This window comes from Lynx canadensis, chromosome A2, assembly GCF_007474595.2.
Source record: "Lynx canadensis isolate LIC74 chromosome A2, mLynCan4.pri.v2, whole genome shotgun sequence".
Lineage (NCBI taxonomy): Eukaryota > Metazoa > Chordata > Mammalia > Carnivora > Felidae > Lynx > Lynx canadensis.
In genome coordinates this window covers 56667748-56684921 of record NC_044304.2, presented here as the reverse complement: position 1 = coordinate 56684921, position 17174 = coordinate 56667748, and the positions used below count along the sequence as shown (strand labels likewise).

The 17174-nt window shown below is 57.8% G+C and overlaps 1 protein-coding gene across 6 annotated transcripts in view; it reads right to left on the bottom strand.

Moving 5' to 3' along the window:
* Positions 1-17174, bottom strand: part of IQSEC1 (IQ motif and Sec7 domain ArfGEF 1) — a 124467-nt gene that overhangs the window by 16455 nt on the left and 90838 nt on the right. For all 6 annotated transcript variants that reach the window (XM_030307503.1, XM_030307501.1, XM_030307505.1 and 3 more), the window contains exons 4-8: positions 11430-11591; positions 8537-8659; positions 6836-7002; positions 2003-2142; positions 1484-1513 (exon numbers count right to left, since the gene is read on the bottom strand). In XM_030307503.1, coding sequence (XP_030163363.1) covers positions 1484-1513; positions 2003-2142; positions 6836-7002; positions 8537-8659; positions 11430-11591 — 622 coding nt within the window. The remainder of the gene's footprint in view (positions 1-1483; positions 1514-2002; positions 2143-6835; positions 7003-8536; positions 8660-11429; positions 11592-17174) is intronic.

Below are 17174 nucleotides of genomic sequence, written 5' to 3'. Positions count from 1 at the left end.
GCAGTCCCTGTGCGCTGGGAACCCAGCCTGTGGGCCTGGCCTTCGAAAACGCCTTCTCCCACTAACCGCACACAGCAGACGTGTCTGGACTCCTTGCAACTTTCCCTGCTCTTCCTCAGGAGCTCTCCTGAAGGGCCATGGAAAGCGTCCCTGCCTCTCACGACACCTCCTTTCCTTTCCTTCAGGCAGGTTCCAGACGTCTTAGAGCATCACATGCACACGGGAGCCCCCACAGTGAGGAATTTGTGATTTCTCAGTCCCCACAAAGTGCCCATCACACACATAAGCCTGTTAGTCCCGGCAAAGATTTCTCCAGAGCGTCTACTTGAGATGAGGACACTGAGGCACAGAGAGGTTGAGCAACTTGCCTCAGCCACACAACTGGGAAGGTGCAGAGCCGAGAGAGGATTCAAGGCCCCTTCTAAAGAATCCTGACGCTTCTGATGGTTCCCTGCCCCAACTCCTGGGCCGGCAGCCACACCACCCCGTGGGGCCTGGCCTGGGCCTCCACACGGAGCACACCTGCCATGGGTTCACGTGAGCCCCCACTCTGCCGAAGCCCGAGCCACTCACAAGGCCAAGTACAACCTGTATGGTGTCTAAGGGCTGCGGTGACAAGTCACTGGGGAGGCCCAGTGGCGGCTCTGAGAACACCCAGGCTCACGCAGGAGACAGCAGGTTAGTAAAGGGATGTGCTGGCAGGGAGGGTTCACTCTGCAATGGGTGCCCTGGTGGTGAGAGGCCCGAGCTCAGAGCATCAGGAAGATGGGAGGAAGGGCTTGGCCCAGGCTGGCGTGCTCAGGGAGGGGCATCGTTTGGAATAAAAGCGTGAAGGGGAGAGGGTGGCGGGAGGCGGGGCCGGAGAGGTGGGTGAGGGCTGGCCACGGCAGCGTCTAGTGGTTTGTCTCTAGGCCAAGGTGGGAAGAGGGGGGAGCAGACAGGTTTGTGACGCTGACTCTTGCAGTGCAGGCTGCCCGGTGAAGGGTAAAGACGGACACATAAGGAAAGTGCCACGTGACTGCAAGGCTAGCCTTGCTGCTCCTGGGGTGAGCAGGCAGGCAGACCTGCTCAAGGTGGTGACAGTGGAGTGTGGGCGGCCAGAGGGCAGGTTGGGTGGGCAGGCCCGCAATGGCCCATCAGCCTCATCTGTTTTGGGCACAGTGCCTCGGGTCAGAGGCAAGCCTTGGCCTCTGCGCTCAACGGGGCCAGGTGAGAGGGAGGGACACCATCTGCCCTGGCCTGACGGTACACAACTCTCCCCAGGTGGCTGCAGTCTGGGCCTGCAGAGGTTCGAGGCTGGGAGAACTATGAAAATCAAATTTCTTATCACTCCGGAAAGGAACTCAAGCAGCCAGAATTGTGGATCTGGGAACCAGGGGATGCAGGGAGGTGAACACAGAACATGGTGGACCTCCCTGCCCCCACCCCAACCCCAACCCGGGGCGGGATATCAGCCAGGATGTAAAAGCAGAGGGATACTCACACAGCCAAGCCCGTGATGCAGGGATCCAATCTATGTGGGAAACATTAAACAAACAAGAAAAGATATTAATGATCCAAAGCATGCACCCGGGACCTGAGGGAGCTAATGGGATGACATCCGAGTAGGTAAGCACCCCTCCAGAGGCACGTTCCCATAGTCTTTGTCCAGACATCCACACACAGCTCAGGAGACCTCCTTGCTGCCAGAACTTGGGAAGGCCGATAAGGGCATTCCCAGGCCACCAAGGGACCACTGCGCAACTTGGGCTGGTTTCTTAAGAGCCTCAGGCTCTCTTTAAATATAACCCAGGGCCAATGGTTATTATTCCCCAATATCAGGCAGGAGCCACCCTAAACCTAAAGGAACCGCCCCCCCCCCCCAACTATGCCCCGAAGAAGCCAGGTTCCAAATGGCATCAGGGCCCCTGTCCAAAGCTAATGCCAGTGGGGCAGGCCTGGGGTCGCATGGAGTGGGGGTGGGTGGGAGTGAGGGAGCCAGGGATGCAGGGCCACCACATACCGGCTTTTTCCCCACGATGAGCTTTTCCACCTTCTGCACCTGGGACACGTGGTCCTCGTTGGTTTTCAGTTCCCGCTTGCGAATGCGCTCGTAGATCCCAATTAGCATCTCCCGGGGAATGTCCTCACCATCGTCCACACCTGGGCAGGAGACAGTAGCCAGGCATCAGGGTGGGCCAGGGTCTGGGTGGCTGTGGCACCGCTCAGCTTTGGGGCCCCAGGCTCACCCCTGATTTGCCAAGTTTCTAAATCCAATCAGAATATCAATCCCTTTCATCAATCCTCAGCAGAACCAAAGACCTTCCAGACCCACAGCCACTGAACGCCTTCAGTCAATTATGAAATGCCCTAGGATCCTTCCGCCAGGACAAGGCCAGCATAGCCACCCAGATCAGCACGCAGAGGGCTGTGCCAGCTTCCAGCCATGCTCCAAGGGCTTTATAAACATCAGCTTGCTAATCCTGACCACGGCCCTGCTGGGTGGGTGTGACCGTCTCCATTCCGCAGCTGGGAAAGCAAGGCTTGGGGAAGGGCCCGGGGTTGGGGGTGGCTGTGAAGCTGGTGTTTGTGGCTTCAGGCTCCCACAGGCGTGGGCCTAAGTTCTTGCCTTGCCCCTCACGAGCCGTGGGACCGAGTCTCTGCGCTGGGGGTCCTCTGTGAAGTGGGCCACCAAGAGCACGGGTGACTTTCACGAAGGTCTCGTGAGGAAGACAGAGCAGCGGCGGTGCGTTCCCAGAAAGTGAGAACTCCGTGCACCTGAGCAGCGCCACCAGCTGTTGTCCCACGTCACGTGCGCAGAAGCTGGGGTCTGGCCTTGAAGCCGGGTTGTTCTGACAACAGGCATGCACCCTTTCCGCTATACCCTGAAAAACTGCTGTGAGGAAAACTCGGCCCCACTCAAGAGAGAAACGCAACCCCACGCCAGTCCTCAGACCACAGACTGGCAGAGGTCCAGAGGTTTGGTAACCTGCGCAGTTGGCGAGGCTGTGGGAAGGGGCCTCCCACCCACTGCTGGTGGGAGGGTCACAAAGATACACTCAAAGCCCCTCTGGGCCACTGGTTGCGTCCTGGGCAAATTTATCCCATGGGCCATGATGCACAGACCAGGTCACTCATGGCAGCATGGTTTCCAAAGAGCGGAAGACTGGGATTCACCCATTTACCCATTAATAGGGGACTGGTTAAGCCATTCCTGCACGGGTGCAATGGAATACCACACAGCTGCCAGGAAAATGAGGACGACCACAGGGAACTGACACGGAACTGTAAGGGGGAGGGTGTGGCCTTGGGCACACAGGTAGGGGTGGGAGGGGCTCTGCTACCACCGTTCATACTTTTTTTTTTTTTTTTTTTAATTTTACAGAGAGAGTGTGAGAGCGGGGGAGAGTGGCAGAGGGAAGGGGGGGACAGAGAGAGAGGGAGAGAATCCTAAGCAGAGCCCAACACAGGGCTCAATCCCATGACCCCGGGATCATGACCTGATCTGATATCAAGAGTTGGACGCTCAACTGACTGAGCCACCCAGGCACCCCACACATTTTTTAAAACCAGACTATTTTTTAGAACTGTGTTTTAGAGCAATTAAGTTCACAGCAAAATTCAGGGGAAAGCCCAGAGATTTCCCCGTAACACCAGCCCCCACCCACTACCAACTTCCCACACCAGAGCCATATATTTATTAGAACCAGTGAACCCACACTGACACACTATTATCACCCAAAATCCATAATTTACATTGGGATTCACTCTTGGAGTTGTGCGTTCGACAATAAACGTTTACCGACACGTCTCCACCACCATGGAGTCAGGTGGAATAGTGTCACTGCCCGAAAACTCCCCCGTGCTCCACCTCCTCCGCCCCTCCTCCCTCCAACCCCTGGTGACCACTGATCTCTTATAGTCTCCATAGTTTTGCCTTTTCCAGAAGGTCATATGGCTGGCCTCCTATGGTATGCAACCATTTAAGACTGGCTTCCTTCACTTGGTGGTATGCATTTTTAAGGTTCCTCCCTCTTTTCTCATGGCTTCTTTTCTTTTTAGTGCTGAATAATATTCCATTGTCTGCATGGACTACCGTTTATGTATCCGTTCCCCCACCGAACGACATCTCTCGACTGCTGCCAAGTTTTGGCAACTATGAATAAAACTGCTATAAACATCCTGTGCAGGATTTTGTGTGGATGTACGGGGTTTTCAATTCCTTTGGGTAAATACCAAAGAATGTGATTGCTAGCTTGTCTTACTCTGTGTTTTTTTTTTTTTTTTGAAACTATGTGAGGATAATAGCCATTAAAAAGAAATCAATCTAGAAAACTTAAAAACAAACATCAATAAAAGAAAATCATTACTCGTCTGGCTGCCATGCTGGTGAGCGATTCCTCCCCCGCTTACCCTCCAACCCCCCAAAGGCACTCCTGCTGAGGGTCTCCCCAGGGGAACCAGAGTGAGGAATTCCAGAGAAAATGCGCCCAGTGTGTGCAGGGGGGAAGGTCTCCTCTACAAACACCAAGCTGGACGTCTGCCTGGTACGGAGCACCAGCCAGGCTGTGGGAGACCAGAGTCCTGCCCCCGTGGACGTGACCTTGGGCAGATCCCTTCCCTCTGCCTTGGCTACCCTTCTGAACACAAGGAAGACTGAACAGAACACTCCTGAGTTCCTGGCTTGAAAAGATGGGATTTGGAGGGAACGGTCCAGGCTTGGGAGACAGCCGACAGCTTGATCTCCTGAGAAGTGGGATGATAACTCCCCCAGACTGCTGGGATGGTCGGGTGCAAGGCCGGATACAAACGACAAAGCCACTGATGTGAGGGTGGCCGACTGGCAGAATCTGACTGAGCAACCCTTCCCTCCCCGAGCCTTCTCTCCTCTGGGCTAATCATTTCAGGCTCCTCCTGTTGTTCCCCATACAGGGGAGTCCCAATTATGTGGGTGAGGTCTAAAGGCAGAAAAAAAAAAATCAGAGTCAAATCGCAAAGACCTTTAAACTCCAGCGCATAGGGTCACCAACAGCATGCAGCGCACAGCCTGCTCTCTGGGCAGTGAGGGAGCACAGGCCTACACGCTAAGGCCACGGGGGACCCTGTGAAGACCAGAATCAGGCTCAGCCCCATGAGGAGAGACAGCCCCTGTCCCATCAAAGCATCTGCTGGTTGCTCTCTCACGCTCTGGTGCTGAATTGCCATTAAGAAAATTCCCAGACTCCTTAGCTTCCTGGGAACTGTAGCTAAGACCTGAATTCCTTGGGGTCCACAGCACCGCTGAGATCTAGCAGAGGGCCACACACCATGAGTGTTCTGGGCAGGGGATGAACGTCTGGTTGGTCTGAACCAAGCCCTGCCCCTTGGCTTCCCTGACTGATCAGGTCCTGGAGCCCAGCTGGGAAAAGCGGGCAGCTTGGCACTCTTCTGGATAGGCACTCCATTAGCTGGCCTGTTGCAGGGTACCCACCACCAGGGGGCGCATCAGGACAGTTCAAACCCCGGCGAGGGGAGGGGAGGGCCTTCCTGCCCCAGGAAAGGGGACGACAGAGCGGTGGTTTTATAGTAAATTTAAATGGCGCAACAAAGATCAAAAACTTAAAGTTTTGTCATCAGTTCAGAAGACTTAAAGAACTGGATAGGAAAAAAAATAGCTCAACAAGCTGACAAAGTTGGACCTGATTCAGACCAACTTTTTTCCTTTTTTTAAAAAAATATGACACCCTAAGGGGATCTCAGCCTGCTGCAGCTTGGTGTTTCCCAAGGAAAAGGACATAGTCCCTCCTCCTCCTTGCAGGGACTCCAGGTAAACGAGGACATGCTGTCAGCTAACATGGTGCCACTTGGGAGACAGCTGTCTCCTTTTCAATTCCTTTCCTCTGCAACGACACCAGGAAGGCCTTCCTTCCTGCTGCCCACCGTTAGCACCTGTCTAACATGGGCCACTCGTCCCGGCCTGGTGTTTTCGTCCACTGAATTCATTTTTACAATGGCTGCCTACGTGTGGCAAATGATACGGTCTTCCTGTTTACAGTGTGCTTATATAAGGTTCCTCTTAAAAATACACACAAAAGGCAAGTCAGGGGATGCCTGGGTCAGTCAGGCTCAGTCAGTTGTGTCCGACTTCGGCTCAGGTCATGATCTCACGATTCGTGGGTTCGAGCCCCATGTCGGGCTCTGTGCTGACAGCTCAGGAGCCTGGAGCCTGCTTTAGATTGTGTGTGTGTGTGTGTGTGTGTGTGTGTGTGTCTCTCTCTCTCTCTCTCTCTCTGTCCCTCCCCCACTCCCACTCTGTCTCTCTCTCTCTCTCAAAAATAAAATAAACATAAAAAAAAAGTCAAGTCAGTTTCATGAGGAACACGGAGTGTAGGAGAGGGCACAGCAGTGATGGTGGCACAGACTCTCTGCCCGGCCCCTCCCCTGCCTGGCTTCCCCCCTCCTGCCCTGTTCCCGACTGTGCTCCCTCACATCACCCCATCGGCCTCTGTGGACCATGTCTGGCCTGGCCCTCCCGAGCTGAGCTGAGCTTGCCCACCTGTCAAATCCCTGTGCCTCTTTGCGAAACAAGCTAAAACCATCACAGCACAAGACCCGGGTGTAGGTCACTCCGTCCATGCTCCCAGTGTGTGTCACGGAGCGTGACAGGAGTCTGCCCTCTTCAGGATGACTTGTGCCGTGTCTGTGGAGCCGGTGCTCGCCCAAGGCCCCTGTGTGCGATGGCTGGGTGCGCTGGAGCCCAGCTCCCTTGCGCTGCCCTGCGCCCAGTGCACTCCCGTCCTGGCCCCATGCCCAGCCGGGTGTGTGTGCAGAGTATGGGACGGCTGTATGCCACAGCCTGGGTCCCGGGGCCGCTCACCTCGCAGGTTCTTGACGAAGTCCTCCAGCTTCATTTTCCGCTCAGGTTTGACGTTGGGGCTGTACATGTCTGTGTTGAGCAGGATGATGGCAAAGGCCAGGATGAAAATGGTGTCTGGGTTCCGGAACTGCCGAACCACCCCAGGGTTGCAGATGCAGTACCGCTGGCTGGGGGCCGGGAGAGGGAGCAGGGTCAGGACCACTTCAGTCAGGGCAGGGAGTGGGTCTAGCCCTCATGCACGGCAGCCACCATCACTTGGGCCCTGGCACCTAATGGCTGAGGCCGGGTGCTGCCTTATAAGCCTCAGTTTCTGCATCTGGTAAACGGGGGTAAATAACACCTGCCAGGCAGAGGGCCGCTCTATCCACTCTCTCCTTCTCACACTGGTTACATCTCCCACCTGTATTTAGGCTGGCAATGACTTCTTAGGAGGAGGACTGCATGCCCCAGTCTCCCTCGGGATTGGATGCAGCCCAGAAGGTGATTAAGTTCTGGCCAATGGGATAAGAGCAGATGGGATGTGGGCATCTTCGAGGCTGTACCTTAAAAGGCAGAGCCCACTCCTCTCCCCTGTGGTGGTGGGTGTTGGCCCTGCTCCCTGGGACCCTGAGATGAAGGGAGCCTGGCTTGGGCCTCCTTCATGCCAGCTCAGAGGGAGATGCACTTCCATCTTGTTTCAGCCACGGCTGCTGGAGCATCTTTGTTACAGCAGCTGAAGCAACAGCCTCACTAATGTATTCTGCTTATTGTTCCCATTGCCTCAAATGTGCGCCCCTGCCCCAAACTCCAAGAGGCCCCCATCCACTGGGGACTTCAGGGGGAGCTGGGTGAGGGGGGCAGATCAGAGAAGAGGAACCATGGGGTGCCAGGACTAAGGCAGTGGCTATCACAGCTCAGATGACGTGGGCTTCAATCCTGCCTTTTCCATTAGTGCCGCCACCTCCAAGAAGCCCTCCTGGAAGGAAGTGCCTGAACAATGCCCCCCTCAGGGCCCCAGAGTTGTCCTCCTATTGTGTCCTCATTCCCCACCTTGGCCCCACCAGTGGTGCTGAGCCTGGAGGGCTGGGTCAGTGGCTGACTCGTGTGTCCCATACCCAGCAAGGGCACAGAGGATCCCACCCAGTCACTGTGCACACAGTCCCGGGATGAATGACTGTAGGGTCGTAGCTGCCCTTGACTGTGGGCTCTGTCATGCTAGGCATGGGCTAAGCGTGCCCACACGTCCAAAGGGGTTCAGTCCTTCCACTCTGTCCAGGGTAGGTGCTTTCGTTATCCCCACTCTATAGGCAAGGACGTGAGGCACAGAGAGATGAAGTCACTAGTGCAAAGTCACACAGCTAGTAAGCGGTGGAGCGGGTGCTACAGCCAGGCCGTGTGGCTCTGCAGCTTGTGCTCTGGGTCACTGTGTGAGACTGGCTGCCCTCTGTGAATGGGTGGACGATGGGGACACGGGCTCACGAGTGAGTGACGCTCATGAGGACCTGGAGGAAGACGGACTGTCCAAAAGTCTGCTTCTGGCAATAACCAGCACAGCCCCTGGCATGCAGAAGGGGCCACTGCCTCATCTCCCCAGGCAAGGGCAAGGCCACCTGACCCTGCTTAGGGGAGGGGGTGAAGGGGGATTCGGGCCCTGGCCCTGGGCCTCACGACCAGCAACCTTCCTCTTGCCCACGCCCACCCACGCCCTGCCTCGCCCCGGACCTGAACGCCTCGATGAGCCGCTCCACCTTCTGAGCCTCCCCTTGGACCCGGATGTGTGCCTGGAACTTCCGGAGAGCTTCGTCCAGCTCCATGGCGGAGAAATCCATCTCGTCTACCACGCAGCTGGAAAGAGACACCAAGGCCACGTCAGCGCCTGCTGCCTGCAGGGCCTCTGCCGGCCTTCCTGCTGGGGGCGGAGCGCAAAGGCAGTCAGTGCAGGGGCAGGTGCTGAGCTGCCTGGAGCCGGGACGGCCGGCGGCCTCTTGTCCAGGAGGGTCCTCCGCCCGGCTTCCTCCAATCAGCAAACACTTCAGATTATGTAGCCCAAAGACCCCCCCCCTGAAACTATGGGAAGACATTAGTGCTTATATCTATGTGTGTAATTTTTTCTTTTTTCTAAAAATTATTTGAGAGAGACAGAGACAGCGTGAGTGGGGGAGGGGCAGAGAGCAACGGAGAGAGAGAATTGCAAGCAGGTCCGTGCTGCCAGCGCAGAGCCCGACGTGGGCTTGAACTCACACAACTGCAAGATCATGACCCGAGATGAAATCAAGGGTCAGACACTTAACCAACTGCACCCCCCGGGCGCCTCGTACGTGTGTGATTTTCTACAGAGGAGCCAGACAGAGCCTATGGCTGCTCCTGATAAAGGCCGCCGGGGCACAAACAATCGGCTCTCGGGGCACGCGGTCCACAGGGCACAAAGCGAGACGTTACTGCTCCGGTCTGCTCGGGCTGTCCGCGAGGGATGCCAGGAGCACGTGCCCATCTTCTCCAGGAGGAAGCAGAGGCCCAGGGTGCTAACTCTCGGGGCAGTGACTCTGCCCTGAGCCGGTCCTCCCACGTGGAGGGTTTGGGGCGAGGTGCCTGGGTTTTGCCGGGGATTTTCAAGAGGCATCTTGGAGAACCTCTGCCATCCTCATCTGCCAATCCGCCGAGTGGAGGTGGAGCTGACAGAAGGCGCTGGTAACCGGGTTTTGGTTCATTCCACTCATCCCAGCGCTGCCCCCCAGCACAGCATGCTCCGTTTCCTGAACAGAGAAGGTGGGGTCTGCACCAGGGACCCACTCAGCAGGCTCTGGTGTCCAGTGTATCCATTTGCAACAAAGCCATGGCCACCCCGGGTGTGGCTGCAGAGGCCTCGGCCGTGGGGGGCCTAGTCCTCGCTTCCAGGGCCACCCTCCCTCTGTTGGGTGCCATGGGCTTGGGCATAAACTGTGCTGCCCCCAACTTCTCTGAGTGCTCACGGCTCTGAGGGCAGCATCCTCGGAGGCTGGGGCAGAGCAGGTGGGGGAGGGGGAGGGGGCCACACGGAGTAATTTTGCTGACTAGCATCTGAGCTGGACGCCTGGGGTGGGGGGTGGAGGGTGGGGTTAGGATTGCTACTTCCTCAGGCTGCTGCTATTTTCTGATGGGGAAGAACAATGCCTGGATTTCCTACCACCAGCAGCCAGCTTGGGGTGTGTGGGGGGGAATGCAGGAACGGGGGCAGGGGATGGGGGGCTGGCCCAAGACAGCCTTAGGCCCAATTCTCTAAGGACCTCATCTGCTTTCCCCTGGACTGCTTCCTGAGGCTGGGTTAAAGGGAGAGAGGGGCACTAGCCACACTAACAATGCAGCAGGCTTTTCCTGATGGGGGAACACAAATGCCAAGCAGGGAGAAAGCAGCCCAGGTGGGCATGCCCGGTGCCAGGCACAGCCAGCTGCCACCAAAGGCCTGGCTCACTGCATCCTGTGTGCCTGCGCATCTACCTGTGTGTACAAGTATGCCCGAATGAGGACAAACGTGTGTACGTGAGTCCGGGTGTGTGTGTGGGGATGGGGGGAGCACCGAGGCCAGCCCCTCCCTGAGCCAAAAAAGAGGCCCCGGGCAGATGCCTGCTTCCTCCCAGGGAAGTGTAGAGATGGCGGGAACACGCATGGCCAGGCTCTTCCTTATTGCAGAGGCGCCTCGCCCCAGCAGGCCCGAGCCCGCCCCCCTTGCTTTGTTCTTTCATCCCGTGGGGCAGAGCTGGACGGATGCAGGGCGCTGCCCTTGTTACTAACGGTCCGCTCTTTACCCTGCTCTGATTTCTGCTCCTGGCCTACATCTCTGTGCAGCTGCTTGGTCAGGAAAATCCTCAACGGGCTGGAGGTGCGCCCCCAGGCCCTGAGCCACCCTGTGCCATGCTATTCTGCAGCTTTGGCTCCTCCTCTGAGAGAGGGAGTTAGCGAGACCCGGCATCCCCCGACCCCTGCGTGTGAGGGGAAGACACAGGGCTTGTGCACAGTAACTGCACTACAACAGACCCAAGGGTCCAAGCGCAGGGTACCTGTCTACTCAGGGCAGTCTCAAGGAGGAATGGAGAGATTTGGGGTCCGAGCTTTTCAAACTGTCGGCAGTTTCCAGGGAGCTGGAAACCCGGCTTTCTGCAGAGTTCCAAGTAGCTGGGAGGGCTCTGGCTGTCAGCCATGGTTGGACTCTCACCCTGAGATCTCCCAGCCAGGAGAGGCAGGAAAGAGGCAGGGGAGAGAGGCACCGGGGGTCTCTCTGGGCTCCCCACCCCTCGCCCTGAGGGCGTGTTGGGACAGCTGGTAGCCAGGCTGGGGAAGGGAGCCCAGACCTCCAACCCCCCAGCCCTGCAGTGGCTCGGCTCTGCTGGAGAGGGATGGAGGTGCTGAGGGTGTGTGCCAGGGGGCCTGTGGGGTCCGTGTGTGACATACGGTGCCCGAGGGTGCAAGCACACACGTATGTGGCAGGGTGTGATGTATGAACCCGCGGGGGGCGTCCGTTTGTGTCTCAGAGCAATAAAGAGATAAGGGGAGGATTGGGTGTATGCTCCAGCAAGCAGGCGAATCTGACGCTGCGCGCGCCGCAGGTCCCTGCCCCCGCCCCCCCAGCCGTGGAACTCACTCCAGCACATCTCGGTTGAACTGTTTCTGTCGGTTGCCCAGGAACTCGCCGATCATCTGCCTGCTGAGGCCCTTGCGCTGCAGCAGGAAGTGGGCCACCCCCACTGGCGTGTCAGGCACAAAGCCACGTTCGATGAGGTACTGGACGCCCTTCTCAGGCTTCCTGGGGATGGGACGAGAGAAAGGCTTAGCCCTGGGTGTCCCAGCCCCTCCTGGCTTGCCTCTCTCCTCCTTGGGTACCCTAAGTGCCCTATCCTGTTCTGCCCGGAGCCCGCAATATGGGGGAACCCGGGAGTGCCCAGACTGTGCACCGGGCGTGGGCTGGGACTGGGCCACTGGCAGGAGTGTGGGCACGGGTGCTGGAGCAGGGACCCTCCCCACCCCCCTACCACTCTGCACTGCCCTGTACTTCACAGCCAGGCATGCTGGAACCCCTGCCCAGCATATGCTGGCCTGACCTCCACCCACCGAGAGTAAACAGTCTCTAATAGGCGCTGAGCACTTACTCTGAACACCGATGTCCAAGCACCTACACATATTAACTTACTTCTCACACTCCCCCTGCCGGTCGGTACTCTTGTAACCTGGGCTGTTTAGGAGACTGACAGCCCTGTCACCTCACCAGGGGCCTCAACCACCCTTGTAAGGACTTCCTGAGTTTGAACAGAGTCAGGTGCCTGGAATGATCTGTGCGGTAAGCACCGTGGAAGGTTCTCGTGACTAGCTCCAACTTATGGGAGAGAAAGCAAAGGTGCAGCATTGGCCCCTCCTGGGCAAAGGGAGTTTCCGCGAAGGGCTGGGCTGGCCCTGCAGGGCTGAGTGTGTCCACCTGCACTGGGAGCCCTGGGGCCCTGGTGGGCTGTGGTGGAGGGAGCCCCCTCAGGGGCTGGGCAGGAGGCCCAGGACAGGCTTGGCTGACCTCACAGGGTGGTGTGACGGGGCCGCATGTGTGACCCTCGGAAAGCAGGTGTCCTCTGACAACCCCCGAGCCTCAGACGGGCCCGAGGAGCTGTGGAACCGCTGTGGTGTACCTGGCACCGTGCAGGGGTGAGGTCAGCAGGGCTACCCGCTAACTGGGAGCTGTCCCCTCCCTTGCTCCAGCAGGTAGAGATCCGTGTACTGCTGTCCCCCAGGAGCCTGGAAGGTGAGAGCCAGTGTCCACCTGTCCCCGTAAACCATGCAGCTCCTGGCTGACGGCAGCGTCCGGCAGATACTGTATTTCCACCTGCCAGCGAAAGCAAACTTCCTGCTGCAAGGTGACCTTGCTATTTTTACCCCAGGATGACCACACACCCTAACATCGCCTTCAGGAGTTTTGGCAGGGAGCAGCTGCTGGCCAGCTGGGCCCAGCACAGAAGTGGTGACAGAGTAGCATTGCTCCCCCACCCCTGGTGGGACCCCACCTCCACCCCCTGCCACATACCCCATTCCTCCCCATGACTCTGGTGTATCCAACCTACAACTGCTCCCGTCCCAGGCCTCCCCAGCCACTCAGCTGCTCATGCTGTGGTCAGGGCAGGCCATGCTCCCTCACAGCCCTGCTCCACGCCAGCCCCTACAGGACCCCAGCCCTGTGGCAAGGGGTCACCGCGGCAAGCCCACAGATGGGCTTTCTTTAGCTCATGCGACATTAGCAGAAAGAATTCTAGTTAGTCGTCAGCATTTAGAAATTGGGAGAGCTAAACACAGAATCCAGATTTCTGGCTTCTCTTGAAAAATCAGGCCGTCTGGCACTCCTGGGCCTGTGCTCCTGTGTGGCAATGACTGGAGAGCTGGGCTGGACCTCCTCGCTCAGGCACCCTGCATCAGCCACCCACCCTGGGGCCTGCCTGGTCCCTCCCCTGAATCCCCAATATGGGGCCCAGATCCAGGCCCAGCCTGCCAACATCACACAGCATGTCAGACTTCCAAGATTTGGTCTCCTCTACCCGGGGAGAAGCAGAATGCAGAGGGAAAGCAGAATGCACTCTGGAGGGAGAGTCTTACAAGGGGCCAGGGGAATGCGGATTCTTCAAAGATTAAGGACAGAGAGTCTACTTTTCACTAGGCCCAGCTCAGGATGATAGCAGTGAACAGGGCTGGTCATGAATGAATGCCTAGCACAAAGGCAGGCTCTAACCCTTGGTCTCAAGGACAAACGGACAGAATGATGGCAGGAGGGTATAGGGAAGGTCTCCGGCGGGTGAATCAGAGGACTTCTCTGAGCAGGTGACATTGGGCACCTAAGTTATTAAGGAGCTTCCTAGGTGGAGGCAATAGTGCATGCAAAGGCCCTGAGGCAGCCATGGGTTTTGCAGGATTGAGGACCAGGAAGCTGCTTGAGGGTGGCTGAGAGTGGGGGCGTGGGGGGAGGGGCAGAAAAGCAGCAGGGAGGGTGGGCCAGACCCCACAGCACTGTGCAGGCCACAGGGGGAATCTGGTTTTCCTCTGAGTGGGGTGAGAAGCCCCAGTATATTAAGAATAGGGCAATAATGGGATCTGATGTCCATGCTTGAGAAGCTCCCGCTGTCTGCTCTGTAAACAGCCAGGCGAGGTCCAAAGTGGGAGCCCAGTGAGGAGGCTCCCACAGGCATCCAGACTACAGTGCAGGAGGTGGGGAGAGCAGCCAGTGTTCAGACACAGCTCAAGGGTAGAGATGACAATATTCGCTGGTGGATCTGACTTTGAACCCAGCGGCCCCAGCTCCCAGTCTGAACCAAATGTGGGAGGGACTGATTCCACCTGGCAGGTTTCACAGTGATGTCGCAGGAGGAAGGAATCTGACTGGGCCTTGCGCAGGGACTAGGAGCTCGCTGAGCAATTGAGAGGGAAGATGTGGTGGCAGAAGGCATGGAAGGGAGCTGGGGTGGGGGGTGCGGGCCAGGCTGGGAGCTCCAGGGTCAGGATGAATGTGGCTATCCAAGGAAGCCTCTGGAGTGGCCTGGCCTTCAGCAACTTCCTTGATAGCACGTGGCCAGTGCACTGGATATCTGCTGCTGTGAGTCCCCTGCCTGTCAGGACTGTGCTGGCCCCACCCTCCCTGGCAGTGCAGTGAGGCCCCCAGCGTGCTCCTGGGGGCCATGCCAGGCGGTGGTCCTGGATCCACCTGCTCCCTCACACTGTTCCATGCTGACTGAAAGGGCATGTGCCCACAGATCTTGCTAGGCATCACACACAGTAACCTGCTGGGTGAAGGGACACAGGCGGGATGATTCATGAGTGCTGCCCTCCCACCTCCCCTTGTGGCAGTTAGGGGACCACATGACATGCTTTGGCCAATGCTCTTCCTATGGGAGCTGCATGATCCCTTATGGCGATGGTGCCTTCTCTTGCCACAGGGAACCGGGAAGGACACCCCCGCTGTCTTGTCCCTGAGAGACTTGATGAACAGAGCCCCTGGCCAACCTATGATGGATGCCAGCGTGCCAGAGAAATTAACCTGTGCCGTGCCAGCATGTCAGAGCCCACCCAGACTGGCCGAGGAGGGCTAGTCCGGCCGTGGAAACTGGGTCACAGAGCGTCCACCCAAGCGCAGACACGGTGGTGGGGCTCTGTCTCCCTCCCCACCTGTGGCTTTACATTCCCTTCCTACAAGGGTACCATGGGACTCCCGTCTGGAACCCCAGGCTCTAAAGACTGAAGAGGGCACAGACTGGGGCTCACCTGGCTCCTGACCCTTAGGTCCGGCAAGGGTCTGGCCCACACAGAGCATGCCCATCAAAGGAGGCACAAAACGTGCCTTGGAGAAGGGCTGCCTTAGCCTGGGTCACCAGGACCCTATTTTAAAACCTTTTCAGGGCCTCCTAACCCCTGCAGGACAAGATCCGGTGGACACTCTTCCCCTTGAGTCACTTCTTCATTCATTCCACAAACATTTACTGAGTACCTGCTCTGGGCCAGGGGCTGTGCTAGCATACCTGTGGTCCAAACAAAGTCCCCATCCTTGAAAAACGCCCTACCTGGAGAGCGATAAAGAAGGGAAACAACTCCCGGGATATAGAAATGCTCACAGCATAGGAGTCAAGGGCATGTCCTCTGGAGCCTGGAAGAGGGGGACCTGCTAGAAGGAGTGGCAGATGCAAAAGCCTTATTTGACTCGTAACTAAAAGGGGACACAGAAAGGTCAAAGAACTTGGCTCCGGGTTACCAGGCGAGAGAAAGCATGTCGGGAGTGTCAACCCACTCCTCTGCTCCAAGAGGCCCCCCAAAGTTCCACTCCGCCCTCCCCACCATCACTGCTGCTGGAAATCCAGTCTATCCACCTGCTGAGCCGGCTTGCTTCTCCCAGGGCCCGGTGTCAATAGGTGCCGAGAGTGACAGCTATGCCATCTACACCTGACCTGCTGCTGCATTCTGGGCCCCACCGGAAAGGGCCCTCGAAAGGCATCAGCAGGACAGGCTGGAGCGGAAGAGTCCACAGCTTGGCCCTGCTGCCTGCCACCAGGCGGGGCCGGCTTTTCTCCACGTCAGCCGCTGATTCAGACTTGGCTGTGACAGGCGAGCACGCGCAGACCACACGGGTGACGTCTCTTACGTGCATCTCCCGTCGCAGGGCTGCGAGCAGCCGGCGGTGACGCCACGCTTGCGGGACTCCACTGAGGGCAGTTACGAGGCTGGGCACCACACTTAGGGGTCACCCACTTACTGGAACGCGAAGCTAAGTGCTTTGCAGGCTCTTTTCCCAGCAGCGGTCTGCAGGGCCAACAATGGGCTTCCCCTGTCGTTTCTAGTTGCTGGAGCAGCTGAAGAGAAGTGGGAGTGGGCAGCTGTCCACACCTCCCGGCCCGACGTCTAGGCCATTTGGATGGCCTTTGGATGTCCCACCCCACCCGCTCTTCCCCCTCACCCCGCGGGCTGACCTCACCCCCAGCCTGGCCAGTCAGAGCTCGGAATCCTGCTGACCACAGCGAGCAGTGCGGTGTGAGCTGGCAGGAGCCAAAGAGAGAGGAGAATCTCTTTCCCCTGGGGTTGCCGTGAGGCTGGACCATGAGCCCAGGACTTCTGGCAGGCCTCCCGCCCTGGTGGGGCAGAGGACGACTGGGGAAAACGGCTGAGAGTCGCCCAATGGCTTTTCAGGTCCAGAACCAGTAAGGCCTCTTTGCTTAAACCAGTTTGATTGGGTTCCTGCCACTTGGAATGGAGAACGGCCCTGACTCACGGACACCAATGCAAAGGTCTGTTTACCTACGGTACCCCGGGGATACTCTGCGGTCAGGAGGCCGCGCCATCCCCGTGACTGGTCTCAGCTGGCCACGGGGACAGGTTCGGTACTCAGACAGCTCCTGCACACCTGTAAGCGCCCTCCGCTCCGGCAACGCAGGCTCAAATGCCTCCAGCGTCCTACCAGGAAGTGACCACCTGCCATCCGCTCGCATGCTTCCAGGACCGGCAAGCGCACCACCGCCTTTTCAGACTATTTCGTCCAGCTCTGATCTTTACGAAGTTCTTCCTGATGCCGGGAACCCAGGCTGAGTGGGGCTGGCACTTATTACAGAGAGAGGAGGAGGAATTGCCCTCCAGCGTGGCTGTATGCCCTGTGGGGCCTGCTTTGCCACTGTTTTCTTGCCCGAGGGACTCAGCATAAGCCCCCCCATCCTCGGGACAGGGCTAGGGACCTCCAGGGCTGTGAGGGCAGTGAGGGCCATGGGCTGGATGGGTAGCTCATGTCCAGGGTAGTGGGACCCTGACCTTCCTCTTAGCAGCTCAAGGTGCTCCTAGATGAGCCAGTCATTTAAACTGTCACCACTACCAGCAACGGCGAACAGCC